This window comes from Chiloscyllium plagiosum, chromosome 28 (genome assembly GCF_004010195.1).
Source record: "Chiloscyllium plagiosum isolate BGI_BamShark_2017 chromosome 28, ASM401019v2, whole genome shotgun sequence".
NCBI classification, from domain to species: Eukaryota; Metazoa; Chordata; class Chondrichthyes; order Orectolobiformes; family Hemiscylliidae; genus Chiloscyllium; species Chiloscyllium plagiosum.
In genome coordinates this window covers 10,036,317-10,058,222 of record NC_057737.1, presented here as the reverse complement: position 1 = coordinate 10,058,222, position 21,906 = coordinate 10,036,317, and the positions used below count along the sequence as shown (strand labels likewise).

General features: G+C 40.2%; 2 protein-coding genes across 11 annotated transcripts in view; one reads left to right on the top strand and one right to left on the bottom strand.

The window, feature by feature from the left end:
* Positions 1 to 21,906, top strand: part of nf1a (neurofibromin 1a) — a 334,372-nt gene that overhangs the window by 239,166 nt on the left and 73,300 nt on the right. For all 10 annotated transcript variants that reach the window (XM_043718253.1, XM_043718251.1, XM_043718246.1 and 7 more), the window contains one exon: positions 19,721 to 20,153. In XM_043718253.1, the coding sequence (XP_043574188.1) occupies positions 19,721 to 20,153 (433 nt within the window). The remainder of the gene's footprint in view (positions 1 to 19,720; positions 20,154 to 21,906) is intronic.
* Positions 5,625 to 11,563, bottom strand: LOC122563944. The gene is made up of 2 exons (XM_043718256.1): positions 11,368 to 11,563; positions 5,625 to 7,856 (listed from the first exon to the last, which is right to left on the bottom strand). The coding sequence occupies exon 2, from the start codon at positions 7,837 to 7,839 to the stop codon at positions 6,895 to 6,897; it is 945 nt and encodes a 314-aa protein (XP_043574191.1). The 5' UTR covers positions 7,840 to 7,856; positions 11,368 to 11,563; the 3' UTR covers positions 5,625 to 6,894.

Here is a 21,906-nt window from a genome sequence, read left to right as displayed (position 1 = left end):
ACGTCGGAGGCTGAGGGGTGACCATATAGAGGTTTACACAATTATGAGGGTCATGGATAGGGTAAATAGGCAAAGTTTTTTCCCTGGGGTTGGTGAGTCCAGAACTAGAGGGCATAGGTTTAGGGTGAGAGGGGAAAGGTATAAAAGAGACCTAAGGGGCAATTCTTTCACACAGAGGGTGGTACGTGTACGGAATGAGCTCCCAGAGGATGCGGTGGAGGCTGGTACAATTGCAACATTTAAGAGGCATTTGGATGGTTATATGAATAGGAAGGGTTTGGAGGGATATGGGCCGGTGCTGGCAGGTGGGACTAGATTGGGTTGGGATATCTGGTCGGCATGGGCGAGTTGGACCGAAGAGTCTGTTTCCATGCTGTACATCTCTATGACACTATGACTGATTTAAGGATAGTCAAAATGGCTTTGTGCATGGGAAATCATGTCTTAGAAACTTGATTGAGTTTTTTGAAGAAGTAGCAAAGAGGATTGATGAGGGCAGATGTGATCTCTATGGACATCAGTAAGGCGTTTGACAAGGTTCCCCATGGGAGACCGGTTAGCAAGGTTCGATCTCACGGAATACAGGGAGAACGAGGCATTTGGATACAGAACTGGCTCAAAAGTAGAAGACAGAGGGTGGTGGTGGTGGTGGAGGGTTGTTTTTCAGACTGGAGGCCTGTGACCAGTGGGGTGCCACAAGGATCAGTGCTGGGTCCACTACTTTGCGCCATTTGCATAAATAATTTGGATGTGAGCATAAGAGGTATAGTTAGTAAATTTGCAGATGGCACCAAAATTGGAGATGTAGTGGACAGTGAAGAAGGTTACCTTGGATTTCAATAGGATCTTGATGAGATTGGTCAATGTGCTGAGAAGTGGCAGATGTAGTTTAACTTAGATAACTGTGAAGTGCTGCATTTTGGGAAAGCAAATCTTAGCAGGCCTTATACACTTAATGGTAAGGTCCTAGGGAGTGTGAACAAAGAGACCTTGGGGTGCAGATTCATTGTGGAGTCACAGGGAGACAGGGGAGTGAAGAAGGTATTTGGGACACTTGCCTTTATTGGTCAGTGTATTGTGTACAGAAGTTGGAATGTGATGTTGCTACAGTACATGATATTGGTTAGGCCACTTTTAGAATACTGTGTGCCATTCTGGGCTCCCTCCTATAGAAAGGGCGTTGTGAAACTTGAAAGGGTGCAGAAAATATTAACAAGGATGTTGCCAGGATTGAAGGGTCTGAGATATGTGGAGATGCTGAACAGGCTGTGGCTATTTTCCTTTGGGTGTTGGAGTCTGAGGGGTGATCTGACAGAGGTTGACAAACTCTTGAGGGGCATGGATAGGGTGAATGACTGAGGTCTTTTTCTCAGGGTAAGAGTATCCAAAACTATAGGGTATAAGTTTAAGGTGAGAGTGGAAAGATATAAAAGGAATGAAAATGACAACTTTTTCATGCAGCAGATGGTGTATGTATGAATGAGCTGCTCGAGGAAGTGAGACTGGTACAATTACAACAGTTTTAAAAAAAAAATGCTTCTGAATGGGTATATGAATAGGAAGAGGGACATGGGCCAAGTGCTGGCAAATGGGACTAGATTAATTTAGGATATCTGGTCAGCATGGATGAATTGAACTGGAGGGTCTCTGTTTCCATGCAATACATTTCTATGACCTTGGTTAAATTGTACTTGAAGATTTGATGTACCTGTATAATTTCTCCAAATTTGAGTCTGTGCAACAATGTTGGAAAATGAGCTAAGGCTTTGTTTTATTGTGTTTCAAGGTCTTTCAAACTGTGTATTCTATTTAACTAGCTCTTGTGATGTTTTTCTTAATAAATTGTTGTGAACGAAATTCTTCAGAATTGTGTAACAGTGTTTCAGTGAGTGCTAATGATGTTAACTAATGTTTTTTAAATGATCGATCATCCCAGATTTCATTCTGGGATCTGACTTGCCCAATAATGTTGCCGAATAATCAGCTGTGATCATTAGCAATAAGGGGAAAAACCTTCACATAGATGTAGTTAGAGGATGGAACTTAGATGCTTTTTTGAAAAGAAACAATATGCTGGGTTATGGGGAGAAAGCAGGTGAAGAGCACGAAAGGAGATGCTCAGTTCGAGAACCGGTACAGCCATAAGCCAAATGTCCCATTTTGTTCCGTAACAAATCTGTGATTTTGCTTGAGTATTTGCTTCCCTTATCCTCCTGTTCACTGTGAAGCCGTACCTTTCCGGGGAAATTCACTGTAGGTTTGTGCTTGAAGTAGGCAGCTTGTGTTGCAAGAGACAATGATGAGAGATGCTTGTTGGATATGTAACAGGCAGTGCCCCAGTGTTATGGGTAACATTTTATCTTGTTCTGGGTCATAGTGAGCACATATGTACTTTCATATCGGCGAAAGTAAGGACTGCAGATGCTGGAGATAAGAGTCAAGATTAGAATGGTGCTGGAAAAGCACAGCAGGTCAGGCAGCATCCGAGGAGCAGGAAAATCGCTGTTTTAGGCAAAAGCCCTTCATCAGGAATGAGGCCTTCCTGATGAAAGGTTTTTCCTGCTCCTCAGATGCTGCCTGACCTGCTGTGCTTTTCCAGCACCATTCTAATGTATACTTTCACATAGTCAATGTTTATTTGATCCTAAGGGTGCAACAAGGATGTCATGTGGGTTTATTGCTGACTGAAAGAAAAATTTAAAAATAAGCAAAGGATCTATGTGACAGGAACAATTCAAACTTGTACCTAATATGATTTTTCCAACAAAGACCACTCTGTACCTGGAAATTTAGGAAAGGTGAGCATTTTAAGCAGAGGGAGAAAAGAAAATTAATTTCAGTGGTTCCTGAATTTTGTGTTAGCAGTTAAGAGTGCAAATGCTCGCAGCGACAAGCAAAATTTTGTTGTGCATTAATGTTTGCACCGTACTTTGTATATTCTATTTATAATGCAGTTGTACCAACGGGTAATGATTTAAAGTAAAATTGAGAGACTGCCACAGGAAACCAATGAGAGAACAATTAAAATTCAGTCTGTCTTTTGTTTATGATGTGATAAATGCAGTTTGTCGCTTGTAAGTTAAATGAACTAACAGCCGCCTTTCGACTGCATATTTTTGGGTATGTAGTTTTTTCTTTGTGTCTGTGTATAGATAGTTAACCTTAATTACTGCTGAATGCACAGTTTTTCCCAGACTGAAATTGTTAGTGTTTTGTGTGAATAGCTTAAACTGTTTAAATGTCTTGTTAAAGGATCTTTTGAAGAAAATTTGTTTCATGTTTGGAGATTATGCACACCAAAACATGATTTGAGTAGAAGAATAATATCTACCCATGGGTTTATGCACCCATTCATATTACTGTCTTAGTCTCTCTGAATTCTTGTACCTGGTGTCCATCTACAGGCATATGACTCAGAGATCCCAACTTCAGAGTATACATTGGAATAAGTGCAGAAGAGCTCAGCTGGCTTTCAGTGACAGCTGCAGAGTATTTGGTCTTAATGTTCTTCAGGCTAGAAGAAAAATTGAAGTGGTGTTGGTATTTACTGAATCAACAGGGCTATCGGTATCTGTACGTGTTTGTCTTTTGATGTACGAGCTGACTTACAAATGATACTCAATTTAGTTCTCACTGGAAGGCTACTGCTATTCTTGTAACTATGTTCCGTGTAAACCTCTATCTTTGCAATAAAAATTAAGAATGACAAAACTATTCAAATGACCAAAGCTGATTCTCTCATCCAGACTGAACAAGATAAGCCATTAACTGCTTTAAATGCTTCTGATGTCTTTGTCTTTCCTGATTGACTTGGCAGATTATAACCAGATATTTTATTACTCTTTTCATAAAAATGCCTGTCTTTCAATCTGTTTTTGCACTAGTTTCCATTTATTACCTGCATCCTATTTTGTCTTGCCTTAAGACAGTGTTCACTCTAACAATGCTATTTAATATCTTTAAGAGCTTTTAAAAGTCTTCAGCCCCAGCTGAACTGCTTGGCCCAAATAACTTGTTTCTGTGCTGTATATTGCATATAACTTCCTTTTCTGAAAGTCTGTAGATTAAATCTTCCTCGGTGTATGAGGGAGGAGAGGGGTACGGGGGAAAGATGAGGCGAAGGGTTATTAAGTTGATTGATCACTGAGCATCTTGAGTGCCAAATCTTCATGCAAGTCAGAGTGCATTTCCGCATCACCTAGTGGTTTGAAAGAGAGCAGCATGCTCTTCGTGCACATTTGCGAATCTACCCTCCCCCTTGGAAGGTGAGGATCAGGGGAGTTCTGTCCTTGTTACGGTTGAAGGAGTGGGGTTTGAGGGCGGAGGTGCGGGATGTGGATGAGATGCGTTGGAGGGCATCTTCAACGACGTGGGAAGGGAAATTGCAGTCTTTAAAGGAGGAGGCCATCTGGTGTGTTCTGTATTGGAAGTGATCCTCCTGGGAGCGGATACAGTGGAGGCGGAGGAATTGAGAATACGGGACCCCCCCGTCCTCACCTTCCACCCTACCAACCTTCGCATAAACCGCATTTTCCACCACCTCCAAATGGACCCAACAACCAGGAAATGTTTCCCTCCCAACCTCTTTCCGCAAAGTCCATTCCCTCTGTGACTACCTGGTCAGGTCCACGCCCCCCACCAACCCACCCTCCCCTCCTGGCACCTTTTCCTGCCACCGCAGGAATTGCAAAACCTGCGCCCATGCCACCTCCCTTACCTCCATCCAAGGCCCCAAAGGAGCCTTCCACATCCATCAAGGTTTCACCTGCACATGCACCAATATCATTTATTGTATCCATTGCTCCCGATGCGGCCTCCTCTACATTGGGGAAACTGGACGCCTTCTCGCAGAGCGCTTTAGGGAATGTCTCTGGGACGTCCGCACCAATCAACTCCACCGCCCTGTGACCCAACATTTCAACTCTTTCCTTCCTTCCCCAACATTTCAACTCTTTCCTTCCTCCCCCCCCCCCCCGCCAAGGAGATGCAGGCCCTGGACCACCACCCACCCCCAATTCCCTCACTACCTGACGCCTGGAGGAAGAAAGCCTCATCTTCTGCCTCGGAACACTTCAACCCCAGGGCATCAATGTGGACTTCACCAGTTTCCTCATTTCCCCTTCCCCATCTTATTCCAGTTCCAACCTTCCAGGTTAGCACCGTCCTCATGACCTGTCCTACCTGCCAATTTTCATTCCTACCTATTTGCTCCACCCTCCTCTCTGACCTATCACCTTCATCCCCACCCCCCTCCACCTATTGTACTCTTTGCTGCCTTCTCCCCATCTTTCCCCCCCCCGCCCCTTTTTATCTCCCCACCCCGGAGGCTCCCTGCCTCCCTTCCTGATGAAGGGCTTTTGCCAGAAACGTCAATTTTCCTGCTCCTCGGATGCTGCCCAACTTGCTGTGTTTTTCCAGCACTACTCTAATCTAAACAACTTCATGAAGCTTTGTTGTATGTGTTGATTCTTGCTATACGTGCACAACCATTTGTCTTGCAGCACCCCATATTTCCACATCTTCCAGTATTCACAGATTGAGCATTTCTCTTTTCTCAGCAATTGAAGTCCAGTATTCCACCTTTTTAATATTAAACACTGCAAAAAAAATTAAGTACTCCATAATTTGAACTTCTGTCACTGAGTTAGCAACTTTATTTTGGTTTGTTGAATAAGTTTCTTTCATATCATGCTTATACACTTCGAGTATTTGTAAAATAAGTTGGCAATCTTGAAACAAAGTCTCAGTTAAAAATAGAATAGCCACTGGACTCTGAAATTCTAAAACAATCCCATGCAGTCTTCCCTTCACAGTCACAATTTGAATGTACACGTGTTCGGAGAACTTAAAGTTGATTTTTGTTCAGGTAAACAGAAATAGGTAACTTTCTTTGGAATTTGAATCTCTGGCAATTCCAACATTTATTACCTCTTTGGGTATATTTCAAATTGACACGTAGAAGTGAAGCTTATAATGTAATGCATTAGTTGCCTGAAATAATTGAGTCCTTTACGCTGATAATATTAAAAGCAAAATTGGGTCACCCATGACACACACAGCCATTGAGGCCTGTTATTTATGGAATCATTTGTAAAGATGACAGTGGTTTTAACTCTCTTCCCTCCCTTCCAATTTCCTTTCAATAATTCTGGTCGCATAATTACAACCTCAATTGGTTACTAAACCTTTCTTTAGCCATCTACTTCATGGTATCATTATTGTAACTACAGTATATACATTCTGCAGTCTTTAAGTAAGCCACTCCATTGAGGAATGCGATGAAGCAACATATTGTGTTAGTTTGTCCTCATCATCCATCCATTGTATGAATTGTGTAGCTGATAGTTTAGTGAGTTCTCAGCCAATCAGTAGTTCATATTTGAGTAGAAAGGACTTTTTTAAAGTGACCTGTGTTAATTTCCATTAATGATGCTTTACATATTTTTAATTCTGTTCAGCTTGGGAGTAATTAAGTTTTTGACTCTAAATTGAGTATGATAATGCATTAAATGCTGAAATAAAATATAAGCAAAACTACGAACTACCTTCACCATGCTTGTCCTATGATTGTAGATCCCAAGGCACTTGTGATGAGGATAGAAACAAATGAGTTGATGATTCAAGAAACTCATTGGTAATACAAATCTTAATACATTTTTCACTAGCTGGCCATAAGTTCTACTTCAAATGAATTTTCCTTTCACCTCCCGTTAAGAATAGAAGTACCTTCAAAAAAACTTTTGAACAATTCTATTGTTTGAATCTCACTTCATTGAGCACTTAGGAGCAATATGTCCAAATGGGACAAAAATGGCAGATCAGGGATGAGAGTCCACAAAGGTCAGACTGATTAATTGCCTCTTCAGTCAGCTGAATGTGAGGTTTGTCTCTTCATTATAGTAATGGTTTGGCTGCTTCTTCATCTTTTGATGCTTTGGCCTCCTCCTTTGCCTCCACAGATTTGACTTGCTCCAGTTTTACAGTTGCTACATCAGCTGGCAATTGGCTGGGACCACTGGACCAGAAATCTTTGTCTCTTTTTCTCTGCTTTTTCAGGGCACACTTGAGAATGCAAACCTGATAGGCCAAACAAATTGTTGTCACTAGCAATATAGTACAGATGACTATCAATATACCTATAGCAATTAAAATATTGAAATATGTTTGGTTTTTTGATTCTTGACTTGAAGATGTGCTGTTGCTGCCTTTGGCAGTTATCTGAGAAAGACTTTTATTGAAGTTTTTGGTGGCTGTTAGAACAGATTTGGTCTCCTCAGTAACATAATTGTTCTGCGTCAATAGGTGTTCGGGACCCTCAGTTTCATCGTCATTAATAGTTGTTAAGTAATCAGGACCCTCAGTAAGATATTTGTTCTGTGTCATGTATTCGGGACCCTCAGTAACATAGTCAACCTCAGTAGTCTTATCATAATTGAGAGTCGTTTGATGATCAGGATCCTTAGCATTCAGCATCGTGAGATGTTCGGTTCCCTCAGTAATATATTCTTCCTCGGTAGTCTTATTATCGTTGAGAATAGTTAGATGATCAGGACCCTCAGTAAAATATTTGCTTTGCATCATGTGTTCAGGACCCTCGGTAACATAGTCATCTTCAGTAATCTTATCATGATTGAGAGTCATTAAATGATCAAAATCCTTAGTAATCATCATCATGAGGTGTTCGGGACCCTCAGTAATATATTCTTCCTCAGTTGTTAGGAAATCGGTGGTATCAGTGAATTCAGTTGTAACGATCGGTGTACTTTTAGCCTTGATGTGACTAAATAACAGAACCAAGATTACAGATTCCACCAACGAGTGTGTTAAATATTGATACATTGTTCTTGGGCCTTCACCTGTCAATAAATCATATAATCGAGGTTGTGATTACTATGTGCATGGCTTAGAATAGAGCAGCAAAAACATCAGTTAAATCCTCGACCTGTCGGATTTAGTAACTTTTCTTTTAATTACACTCCATTTCAATTGACGTAGCACATATTGGTTTAGTAAAATACAAGTCATTTTTAAGACTTATATTTTGATGTAGCATTTCTGGAAATTTGGACAATTATTTCACAACGTAAGTGCAGCAGTACACAATTCAACCCATCAAAGCTTCTCCATTTAATATGATCATGGCTGATAAGAGCCCAGACCATCCCTTTAAACCTTTGCAACATTAGTCATCACAAAGATTAGATTAGATTAGATTAGATGAGATTAGATTACTTACAGTGTAGAAACAGGCCCTTCGGCCCAACAAGTCCACACCAACCCTCCGAAGCGCAACCCACCCATACCCCTACATTTACCCCTTCTTACCAAACACTACAGGCAATTTAGCATGGCCAATTCACCTGACCGGCACATCTTTTGGACTGTGGGAGGAAACCGGAGCACCCAGAGGAAACCCACGCAGACACGGGGAGAATGTGCAAACTCCACACAGTCAGTTGCCTGAGTCGGGAATTGAACCCGGGTTTCTGGCGCTGTGAGGCAGCAGTGCTAACCACTGTGCCACCGACACAAATCTATCAGTCAATACTTTAAGAATTCACAAAGACAGATGCTCTGGGACAGAGAATTCCAAGTTTGACAACTTGAAGAGTTGAAAACTATTTCATCACTTTGGTGTTAAATGGCATTTGCCTTATTTTCAAATTGTTTCCTCTGTTAGATTCCCTGACTAGAGGAAACATCTTAACTGTATCTACCATGTGTCTATACTTCTAAGAATTCTGTGGGTTTCAATGAAAGCACCTCATGCTTCAAAACTCGAAAGAATATGGACCCAATTTGCTCAACCTCTCTTCGTAAGGCAGTCCTGCCATTCTGGACTTTGGCAGCTTGAATAGATTGAGACTCCATCCAGTGACTAGGTGTCAAGTGTTAATGTTGCTGACAATTTGAAAGATCATCTTTTTTCATGCCTTTTCAGTCCTTTCCCTCAGGACTGTCATTGAGGGCTGGGTTACAGGCACATTGTCCAGCTGGCAAGTCTGTGATCCCATAAACTTTGAGCAGTGGATAACAGTGCAAATTGATGTGGGGACAGAATTTTGCACACTTGTGTCTGAAGCTAAATAAGCCCCATTTGTAAAGATGAGGTCCTCTCAGCAGAATCTTGGACATTTCAGGTTGATTTGGTGCAGTCATCTGCTGGATGAACTCAGTCATTGAAGAGCCGGAGGGGTAGCTTCTGAATACGTATAAACTTGATGTGTTTTTAATCCTTTATATAACCACAGGCCAATGTGCTTGATTAGACTCAACCTAAGAAGATGCTGATTTTGTAATGAAGATGGTGTATAATTTGGATCTCTTGTTCAAAAGGTGTGTTCCAGGGCATGGGTTTGGTACTGTTCACAGAACTTTGTGGATAAACGTACACAACATGGACAGGAGCAGTTAAATTTAGAAAAAAGAGTTATGTTGCCTTGGCCTGAGAGGACCTTAGGGCTATTCTCTCGTGAGAGAGAGATGGATAATTGGTGGGTTTAAATTGAGGGTACTGCGCCTAAGGTGAGGGGTTTGAGGTTAAGAAGGTTGATCGTGTAAATCATTAGTTCAAAATTATAAATTCTAAAATAAATTCTATTAAAATGTATTAAATTTCAAATCTATTTCATACTATGTTAATTCCTGTCCCATATGCCAGTGAAAACATAAGGATACCTACTGACATATTCTGCAGTTGGACTGATGCCCTAAGATGCAAACGGATTATTGTTGGTATCAAAGGGTGAGGTGATGTGCTCAATGTTGAACTACTTCAAAGGGCAAAAATGTCTAAACTTGACACTTCGCAGCAATTCTGTCAGATTGGTCATGTGCAATATGCATGACTGATGATGAAATCACATAATAATGTAATTGTAGTTAGTCTTGGAACTTTTAACTTGATTGAGAAGAATTAGAATGAAAATTGGGAAATATGGCTTTCTGTATTTGAAGGGCAGCGTTGAAATCCTGTTTTCACTCTGAAGGACTTTTTTCTTTTCCTTTGGTTAGATTCTCTGCTCCAAAAATAACTTCCTGACCAACGGTGAGTTTTCCTTTCAAAGTTTCTCATACCAAGAACATCAGTACTTAAACTCTGATATTGTCTGCAGAGGTCAGTGGGGTTTAAAGTTCAATACCTCCTTGAAGGTGGACCTCAGGAAATATGCAAAGATCACCTTATTTATGGTTTTTGAAATTAGCAAAATGAATTTCTTATCGAGATTAAAATTGAACTGTGAGTTGCTCACAGTATTACCCAATTCTTGTAGATTTTGTAACACTCTTTGATGCAATAGCTGTACTGACTCCATCACTGTCTTAGTTTCCGAGACCCTAATGATCATTCAAGTACTGACAGCAATAAACACAGCAGTGATGTTTTATTTAAATAATGCCTGTATTTCTTCTTTAGACTTAATCATCTGAAGAAGTGCAGTGGAGGGGAGTGGGGAGAGCAATAGTTCATCTCTTCAGAGCAAAGTGGAACCAAGTACTGATGTTCATGAGCATGAGAAACTTTGAAAGAAGACATTACTGATGGTCAAGAAGTTTTGTTTTTGGAGCAGAGAATCTAACCAAACAATACTTTTTTTAAAAAAAATACATCTTTAGAGTGAAAACAGGACTTCAATACAGAAAGCCATATTTTCCAACTTCCATTCTAATTCTTTCCCTTACCATGCTACAAGTTCTGTGATTAGGAGCATAGATTTCAGCAGAGGCCATTTGGCCCTTCAAACCTACTCATAAATGAACTAAGATTATATCCTGTATGGTTGTGATCTCAAATCTACTTGCCTGTTTGCCCCCCTCCCCAGCTGTCAGTTGTCATGTATGTCAAAAATCTAACTCTGCTTTGAATAAATTCAGTGACCCAGCTTTACACTGTTTCTTTGAGTGGGGAATTCCACAAATTGACTGAGAGAAAAATGTTCTCCTCATCCAGTTTGTAAAGTGAGAATTTATCCATTAAAGAAGCAGCTGTTGCTACCGTGTTAAGCTGCGTTTTCAGATTTATTTTTTCCTTCACAAAACCACAGTGGTTCTCCAAGATTTTGCTTTGTCAGTTCTATTGGAGTAGTTGGAAACTGGGCACTTTGTGAACAATTGAATATACCAATCAAAAATATTGTTCAAAACTACAAAAAACCTTTTGAGTTGCGCAGCTTTTTGGAGTTATGAAACAGAGACCCTCAGGTTCTGCAGTACTCAAATACACCTTCAAAAGTCTGCAAGCACTCCAGTACTCATGTTTACAGTTGATCACAAATATATACAACCCTTGCATTCTCTGTTCAATAAAAAAAGGATGAATGCAGTAAATGTTCATTAACCCAGAGAAAAGTAGCAGTTATATCCTACCTCCAGTACCTCCTTATTCACTCTACTTCCTTCTGATCAATGTGGATGAAATGTACTCCAACGTTTGGTAGATTTGCCCAAGTGTTTGACAAGATAAGTGACTTTACGAGTGTTGGATCAGATTAAGATTGAAAGGCACCTTGCTCGATCCCATTTGCACCATTCGGTTTTGTACTGATGACGTTGGTGGACCACAAAGGATGAGCACATTTCCTACTCAGCATGTATAGCTTTGCAATAGAGCCCCTCAGCATCTTTAAAATGGTTTGAAAGCTTGAGAGAACTGCCAGGGAAGGTTTTGTGTGTTTCGCAAATGGGTGGGAGGCGTGGTGAAGAAAACAAAAGTAGAAAATGTTGCAAGCACAATAAACGTTAAATTTGAAAGCAAGATGACTCAATGGTTTCCAGTCTTTGATTGTAGCCAGAATTCTGTAAGAAAGTTTGTAGAAAAGGAAGCATGAAAGCCAGGAGTGGGAACCAACAGTTTAAATTCAATTTAGACTTCTGACCAGTTACCGAATTTAGCCTGAAAACAAACAAAGTATGGGCACAAATATGAATTCCTTGAAATGAAATTGTCTTGATGATTTGGACATAAAACATTCCCCCCCCCCACCCCAGTTCCCAACTGTGAGAATTTTTATTTTTATTCATTTGTGGGACTTGGGCATCGCTGGCTGGCCAGCATTGATCGCCCATCCCTATTTGCCCTCGAGAAAGTGATGGTGAGCTGCCTTCTTGAATCGCTACACTCCATTTGCTGTGGGTTGACCCACAATGCCGGTACGAAGGCAATTCCAGGATTTTGACCCAATAACTGTGAAGAAACAGTCAGGGTAGTGAGTGGCTTGGAGGGGAAATTGCAGGTGGTGGTATCTTCCCATGTATCTGCTGCCCTTGTCCTTCCAGGTGGAAGTGGTCGTGGGTTTGGAAGGCGCAGTGTAAGGATCTTTGGTGAATTTCTGCAGTGCATCTTGGAGCTAGTATATACTGCTGCTACTGAATGCTGGTGGTGGAGGGATTGAATGTTTGTATATGTGGTGCCAATCAGGCAGGTTGCTTTGTCCTGGATGGTGTCAAGCTTTTTGAGTGATGTTGAAGCTGCACTCATCCAGGCGGAAGTGGGTACTGCAGATGCTGAAGATTAGAGTCAAAATTATTCCTGATGAAACATTGATTTTCTTGCTCTTTTGATGCTGCCTGACCAGTGTTTTTGCGGCACCCATCCAGGCAATGGGACGTATTCCATCACATTCCTCACTTGTGCCTTGTAGATGGTGGATAGACTTTGGGGTATTGCTGCAAAAAGATGCATTTTGTTGAAGTGTTTTTTAAAATTGTGCTCATCACATCACTTCACAAGAATATCAATTGAAGGTTGAATCTAGCATGGATATTGAGAGAGCACTGTGCTGGTTGGATTGTCAGTAAACTCTGGATCAATGGTGCTGGAAGAGCACAGCAGTTCAGCATCTGCAGTCATTGTTTTTACCTTGTCAGTAAACTCTGGCAAGGATGATGTTATGAAGAATGGACCAGTTAATGATGATTGTCAGCTAACTATCAGGCTTAGTTTACATTTTAAACCAGGGAAGTTGATTGTTGTTTGTCATTAATAGGATACTGCTGTTAAGCAAAACAGATGTTCTGCTTATCTCGTAAATGAGTAAATTTTTTGCGTGAATTTCATTGCCAGTCTTGTCAGGCATATTGACCAAATGATCTGGAGACTGCTAATCATAAACAAATCTATATTATTCACCATTAGCAGTCAGCCTGGTTTTACAAAATGTGTGACAGTGTCCAAAATTAGATGTGATTGCTTCAACTTTGAATTGTTAGTTGGGCTCATAGTGAGATGCATTTGGTGTACAGGAAGCTGTATATCTTAAAACACAGGGCTTGTTCTTTGCAGACATTATACACAGACCATATTGCAACTCAAAGTAGATGACAGCAGTTCAGTGATTTCAAGGCAATACCTTGTCCAATCAGAGTCAATGTAACTGCTTTAAAATTTAAATAAAGCAAGGCAGTAGGCTCATTCATCATTAACTGCTCTATTCTACATGGCAATGCTCTATCAAAACACTTTACTTTCATACAGTACAAATATTAGTTTTCCACTTAAATGATATTATTGTGAATTATCCTGATGAGTTCAAGATGAAAAGTCTCTTTCAGCAATACTTGATTACTATATAATCAAACAACTAATTAATTGAATTTCAATTTTTCTAACTGTTGTGTTTAAGTTTATACTTAGCTGTGAAGAAATAGTCTGGCCCTTTGGATTACAAGTAACATTCAAATTACATAACAGCAGCATGACATCTGTTCTGCTGTGGCCCAGGGTGAAAATCCATGCTGCCTTACTATGTAAAGACTTGTAAGTGCATAACCTTTAAACAAGCATAAAAGGGAATGTTAGAAAAATGGCTGTCTGCTAAGAAATATGACAAACAGCTATTAAAAGCATTTATAATGTGTTAGCTTCTTAAGAGGGTGATTAAAAAGGTGTGAAGTTTAAGCAGAAAAGTGGGCTTAAGTCAGGTGACTTGGTGAAAAACCAGGGCACAAATTTCCTTGAGTTAAGTCATCCTGATTATGTGCTGGAAAAATGCTCTAGTCCTCTGAAGGAAAGCAACCCAGACAGATTCTCAGTCCCATGTGCACTTTTTTTTAAAATCACAAAGCAACCTTCTCGAGGTTTTAAAAATTGAGAGTGGCATGGATAGAGTAAATAAACACGGTCTTTTCCCTGGGGTGGGGGAGTCCAGAACTAGAGGGCATAGGTTTAGGTTGAGAGGGGAAAGATATAAAAGGGACCTAATGGGCAATGTTTTCAGACAGAGGGTGGTACGTGTATGGAATGAGCTGCCAGAGGAAGTGGTGGAGGCTGGTACAATTGCAACATTTAAGAGGCATTTGGATGGGTACATGAATAGGAAGGGTTTGTAGGGATATAGGCCGGGTGCTGGCAGGTGGGACTAGATTGGGTTGGGATATCTGGTCGGCATAGACGGGTTGGACCGAAAGGTCTGTTTCCATGCTGTACATCTCTATGACTCTAAAACTGTTTTATTGAAATAAATTAAACTGACTGACTGACATTTGTTTACAATGAATATTTATATACCATTTATGAAAAGGTTGGTGGGATTTGAAGGTAAATGGATATGATTTTATTGCAGTTGCATAAACGCAGCTACTGGATGACCAAGGTTGACAAATGAGCATCCAAGGCTATTTGTCACTTAGGAATGATAGATTAAAAAGGAAAAGGAAGAAGAGTACCACACTGAATGAGGGATAAGATCAATACCTTAGTTTGAGAGGATCTTGGATCAAAAGATCAAGTATCAGTTTGGTGCAATGAAGAAACAGTAAGGCAGAAACAATATGCTTGATAGGATAAGAATAGAGCAATGTTAGGCACAGTATATATCAGGGAATTAGAGCAACACGTAATATTGTTAATATCATTTTTTTAAAAATCAGTTTGCAGATGGACGGGTAAAACCTGATGACCAGTAATACTGCAAAGAATGAATTCTTGGAGTCCAAGCTGGTTTTCTGTCGGCAGTATTTTAAAAAATCAACTTGGGACCAGGCTATTTTAGATTTAGTATGATGTCAAAAGAAAGGACTAATTAGTAATCTTGTTATGGAACATTTGGGCAAGAGTGCCCATAACGTAACAGTTTTGTTTTAAGTTTAAATGAGATATATAAGCAGATTCCAGTTTGTGAATAGGGTTCTGTTCTGGAGTCCAATTGTAAGTTGATTTGTAAGTAAGTCCGAACATGGGACAATATAAAGGAGTTGTTGGTAAGTGCAGGAAATATTTGTATGTTAGGTTTTTAACATTGTGTCCCTGTATAGAATTGCATTAGTAAGTTGGATGTTCGTAAATTGAGGACCCATGTAAAGTGCTTGGTCTACAACAGATATACGTTCCCTTGAGACACAAACACTTGAGGGGAGAGGTGAATCAACTGTGACTAATGAAAGATGTTGAAGATTAAATTATAGAATCCCTACAGTGTGGAAATAGGCCTTTGGCACAGCAAGTCCATACCGGTCCTCCAAAGAGCATCCCACCCAAACCCATCCCCCAACCCTATGACTCTTCATTGCCCCCTGACTAATGCACTTAACCTACAAATCCCTGAACACTATGGGAATTTAGCATGTCCGATTCACCTAACTTGCACATCTTTGGATTGTGGGAGGAAATAGGAACACCTGGAGGAAACCCACGCAGACACTGGGAGAATGTGCAAACTCCACACAGACAGTTGCCCGAGGCTGGAATCGAACCAGAGTCCCTGGAGCTGTGAGGCAGCAGTGCTGATCACTGAGCCACTGTGCTGCACCTTGCATGAGATCTGAGGAAGTGACTTGTAAGGATGCCAGCAAAAACCTGAGGACTGGGAGCAATTTAAAACCCACCAAAGGAGGACAAAGAAACATAATGGGTGAAGAGAATATGCATAAGACCAATGAGAGACATAAAAGTGGCCTTTTCAGGTATTTGAAAAGGGAAAGATTAATGAGGATAAGTATGGGACTTTAACATGTGGAGACAGCATGTTTATTGTGGCGAATCAAAATGGTGAAGAAACTAAATGATTATTTTGCATCTATTTTCACAGAAGAAGACTCGAACAATCTGAGAAATTCTAGGCAAGCAGGGGACTTGTCTATCTGAAGAGCTAAAAGAAATTAGTATGAAAAATTAACTGGGTTAAGGATTTATTAATTTCCTGGACTAGATGAGCTTTATCCCCAAAATGTTGAATAAAGTAATAGTTAAGGTAGATGCATTAATGGTTATCTTTTGTCATTCTAGAGATTCTGGAAAGGTTGCTGGAAATTAGCAAATGTAACTCCCATTGTTTAAAAGGAAGTCTTACAGATCTGTTGCAGGGAAAATGTTAGAATATACTATAAAGGATGTAATTGGACATTCAGAAAAATATAGTAAACTTTGGGAAGATTCAACGTGGATTTAGAAAATGAAAATTATGTTTGACAAGCCTGTTGGAATATTCTTGAGGATGTGCCTTGTCATATAGTTAAAAAATCCTAGAGTATTTAAGTTTTCAGAAGTCAATTAATGTCCCGTGTAGGAAGTTAGTCACTAAAATAAGTGTGTGAATTGCGTGTATACAAGTATGGATTAAGAACGGGTCAATAAACATAAATGAGAGTATGGATAAATGAATCACTCTCAGGATGGCAGGTTGTCACTAGGGGGGTATGTGGTGAAGGCTCACTTAAGTTGGTAAATTGGAGGAGAAATGAATTTTAGTTTTCATATCTCTGAAGGTGTGACTTCTTTTGAAAATGATCAGTCATCTTGAACAGAGTTAAAACCACAATTCCAAGAAACCATGTGATAGCTAAATGGCTTGCAAGCACCATCGCACCCCAACAAAAAAAACAAGTTTGCCAAAACAGAAACAGAAACAAAAATTGCTGGAAAAGCTTATGTCTGGCAGCATCTGTGGAGCGAAACCAGTGTTCAAGTTTTGGATTGAGTGACCCTTCCTCAGATGTTTGCTGACTTGGTTTAACAACCGAAAGAGAAAAAGAGTCAGATGCCCAATCAGCAGAGCTGATGTTAGTAGTTTCCACAATTGGGTATGGCTGGTAAAGAGTCTTGAGTTGTTTAGGAGAAATCTCCAGAAGCAGAAAGCTGTTCACTTGTCAGAGAGGAAGACATTCTTGGAGGCTGTTGAGGACATGAGTTTGAGGGACCATGTTCATTTGTAATAAAGAGCTCCATAAGCAGCTGATGTTTAAAAGATCTGTTGTAGAGATAATAATTGAATAGCAATGAATGAGTACACAGAAATTTGCCAGAATTATAGCAGTAACAGCTCAGCAAGGAACTTTGCCATGGAGACAGGTACTGACATTTCACTGGGGTGTGTGTCTGTCAGGTTATTGTCAGGATAAAATGATTGAACCTATCTTTCTGATGTTGGTAATGAGTGTTTTGTTTTAAATAATCTTTTTAGATTGTGATTATAGTACATGTTTTTTCTTTCCGTGGGGTAAGCCTTTTTATCTTGTTTTAATTGAATACGTTGGCAGATCTGTTTGAATATACAGTACTCAGTGACTGACCTCCAGGCTTTCAAAAAATAAAAACAAAAATTATGGTCCCTCAAGGTGGATCTTTCCCTCGGAAATAAAAGCAAGGAGGTGTGTATACTGGAAATCTAAGAGAGAAAAAGACATTGCTGGAGCAATTCAGCTAGTCTAGCAGTATTCTGAACGCGAATCATTGGAACTGAAACATTACCTGTGTTTATCTCTCTTCAGATGCTGCCAGACCTGAGTTTCTTCAGCAATTTGTTTTTGGCTATGGTATCTGAGTTGTCTCATTTTTATCATCATTTGGGATCATAACAGGTACTGTAGGCAGGTGCACCGCTGTTCTTTCATTTCATAAATTATTTGGTTGTTGGGTCCAATTATGCTATTTCACAATATGACAGATGGAATGCGATATGAATAAGTGTGAGGCTGTCCATTTTGGTAAAATCATGGATTGGAAAAGAATCATAGAACCCTACACTGCGGAAAGAGGCCATTTGGGCGATTGAGTCTGCACCAACCCTCCAATGAGCATCTGATCCTGGTCCAGTGCCTCCACCCTTAGCTAACACACCCAGCCTGCACAACCTTGGGCACTACAGGGCAATTTTAATGTGGCTAATTCGCGTAGTCTGCATATCTTTGGACAGTAGGAGGAAACTGGAGCACCCTTGCAGAAAAGCATCCAGGACAGAATATTCCTGAAATAATAAGTGGTCAGAAAAAGTGGTGTCTGATGATGATGATGTGGGTGTCCTTGATCAGGACTGACCGAAAGTTACCATCTCGTACATTGTCCTTCATCGCAAGAGGATTTGAGTGAAAAAGTCAACATATCTTGTTGCAGTTGTATAGAACCTTAGTGAGATTGCACCAAGAGAATTGTGTGCAGCTTTGATTTCATTAGCTAAAGGATACATTGCCATAGTGGGAGCACGAAGGAGGTTCACAAGAAAGTAGGTTTCTCTTCGAAGAGAAGACAAGACTGGGCCCGTGTCCTTCAGAATTTCAAAAAAAATGGAATAATCTCATTGAGACTTAGAAAATTCTGACTGGATAAATATGGATGTGGTTTTACCTGGTTGATGAGTCAAGAACTGGGATCATAACCTTCAAGGAAAGAGTAAGCTACGTTAAGACCTGTATGGAGGAATTTTTTAATTCTGAGAGTGGTGAATCTTTGGAATTCCCTACCCCAGACAGCTGTGAAAACTCAATCATGGAGCACGTTCAAGATTGAATGGTCATGATCTCATTGAATGGTGGAGCTTGATGTGCTGAATGGCTCACTCCTGTCTTTATCTCCTAATGATTTTATAGTAGATTGCCCTGTCAGGAAAGAGCTCCAAACTGTACAATAAAGACAGGTGCCATTTACTGCTTTGAAGACTATATATAGCTTAATGATAATGAAGCATCTTGATTTAGCAGTTTTCAAAACACTTTTATACATGAAGTCTCCAAATGACACTGAATGGAGAAATTGCTCATATATTCTGTGTATTGGTTTAATTTTTAAATTGCGTATTTGTGTATATATATTTAATAGTCAAGGTATTTATCAAAACAGTGTGGCATGGCACTTTGCTTAGAAGTGCACTCAAAACTAGCTGTAAAAGTTGATCTGACCTAATTCTTAACACTATCAGTGCAAAAGCTCAGGTGACTTAATAGTTGGCAAGATAATTGACAGTTTAAGTCTGGATAGTCTCACATGTCAACTGCTTTTTTTGTACTTGTGTGGAATAAACATGTATCCTCACTGATTGTTGCTTCCCCCTCACAACCCTCCCTTCATCCATTGCCTCTTTCATTCCCTCCCTTTCTGCATTCCTACCCAGTGTCTTCACTCCTAGAAGAAGCTCAGGTGAAGATAGATGAGTAAGTCAGTGAGTAAGATATATTGAGGGGTGGAGAGATGGGAATGTCAAACTGGAAAGCAGGGAAGGAAAGTCAAAAGAGGGAGCTGGCACCTGAGAGGGTCAGCAGAGTGAGGCAGCATGAGGAAGGGTCGAATATAACAGCTTCACACTGCTGTGCCAGATAGCTCTGTTTCTCGCTTCTCAGATGTTGCTGGACCTACTTACGGAGCAATTCCAGCATATTTTAGTTTACATCAGCGACTGCATTATTTTACTTTTATTGTTATTACTGTTTGAATTGTAAACTTTATTATTTTCCACCTTTGAAATTAATTCAATGCAATGAACAGTAATTGATCTTTTCATTTTACCTCACACAGATTCAAGACTGGACAGATCAATGGTGATTTGCTCATTTATCATGTGCTACTAACTCTGAAGCCATATTATGCCAAGCCATATGAAATTGTTGTGGACCTTACCCATGCAGGACCTAGCAATCGCTTCAAAACAGACTTCCTCTCTAAATGGTTTGTGGTTTTTCCTGGAGCTGCCTACGAGAATGTGGCTGCCGTCTATATTTACAACTGTAACTCTTGGGTCAGAGAATATACAAAATATCATGAGCGGCTTCTAACTGGCCTTAAGGGAAGCAAAAAGCTGATCTTCGTTGACTCACCTGGGAAACTTGTGGAACATATTGAACCAGACCACCAGAAGCTACCTGCTGCCACTCTCGCTCTGGACGAGGACCTGAAAGTATTTCACAATGCTCTAAAGTTGGCTCATAAGGACACAAAAGTCTCCATCAAGGTAGGAAGTTTTTCTTTCAAAATTCTAATATCTGCTTTCCAATTTAGTAGGATTTATCCCAGTGTGTCTAAATTCATGGTCTTGTGCTCAAATATGATAGATTGCAGAAATTTGCCACGTATTGCTAGATTATTTTGTGGGATGTGGGAGTCCATTGGCATAGCCATCTGTTACTCATTCCTAATTGAGAAGTTATTAGTGAGCCATCACCCTGAACTACTCCCACGATAGGAATTCCGGATTTTTGACCCAGCAACGATGAAAGTACAATATTATAGTTCCAAGTCTGGGCAGGTAGATAGGATAATGAAGAAGGCGTTTGGTATGCTTTCCTTTATTGGTCAGAGTATTAGTACAGGAGTTGGGAGGTCATGTACAGGACATTGGTTCGGCCACTATTGGGATATTGCATGCAATTCTGGTCTCCTTCCTATGGGAAGATGTTGTGAAACTTGAAAGGGTTCAGAAAAGATTTACAAGGATGTTGCCAGGGTTGGAGGATTTGAGCTATAGGGAGAGGCTGAATAGGCTGGGGCTGTTTTTCCTGGAGTGTCAGAGGCTAAGGGGTGACCTTATTGAGGTTTACAAAATTATGAGGGGCATGGTTAGGGTAAATAGGCAAAGTCTTTTCCCTGGGATCGGGGAGTCCAGAACTAGAGGGCATAGGTTTAGGGTGAGAGGGGAAAGATATAAAAGAGACCTACAGGGCACTTTTTCACACAGAGGCCAGTACATTTATGGAATGCGCTGCCAGAGGATGTGGTGGAGGCTGGTACAATTGCAACATTTAAGAGGCATTTGGATGATTATATGAATAGGAAGGGTTTGGAGGGATATGGGTCGGGTGCTGGCAGGTGGGACTAGATTGGGTTGGGATATCTGGTCGGCATGGACGGGTTGGACCGAAGGGTCTGTTTCCGTGCTGTGCATCTCTATGACTCTCTGACTCTATGACTGGTTTGGAAAGAAAAATGCAGGTGTCTGCCGACTTGACCTCTCCTAGCTAGCGGTAAAATGAGTTTGGAAAGGGGTTTGGATGTTGTGGACTGGACTTGGTGCTGCATTTATTCAGTATTCCATCACTGTCCTGTTGTGCCTTGTAAATAGTGCACGTTGTTTGGGAGCCCAAGAGGTTCACAGCTGTTCTGTTTAAGTAGAGCAGAGAGTTTGTGGAAAACCCAGAAGTTAAATGCCAATGATATATTTATCAAATATGGAGAGAACTATTAATTGTTACACTTCAGTTAAGTATTCTTTCTATTTTAACACAGAGGACCACTTTAAGAAAATCTCTCCTTTTAAAATTAATTATCATCTTTTCAGTTATTGTCCTTCCCTAATGGAAGGATCTTGATGTCCTTAGATAATAACATTAGATTGCCTATTTGTGGGAGTGTAATGTAGCTAAGTAGAATATAGAAATCTGGAATATGGAAGCAAACCAATGAAAATCAAACTTGCTTTATGTAGAATAAAAGCAGAAAAATAGTTAAAGTTTCAATTGATTAAACTAATTTCCAAGTTAGAAATTTGTCTCCAAGTACGATTTCAGGACCTGAATTAATGATCTCAATTAACACACCACTAAATAGTGGATGAATTGTTCAGTTGAGATTCCATATGCCTTTACAGATGGACATTAAGTTTCCATAATGCTGCTCAAAGCAGTTTGGACAAGACTAATCCTCAATAACAAATGTGTTGCATTTTTGAATCTTGCTTGCATATGTAACTAGTGTACTATCTCTACCAC

Coding starts and splice junctions, on each gene's coding strand:
- LOC122563944 (XM_043718256.1), bottom strand. CDS start 7,839: ATGTATCAATATTTAACACACTCGTTGGTGGAATCTGTAATCTTGGTT.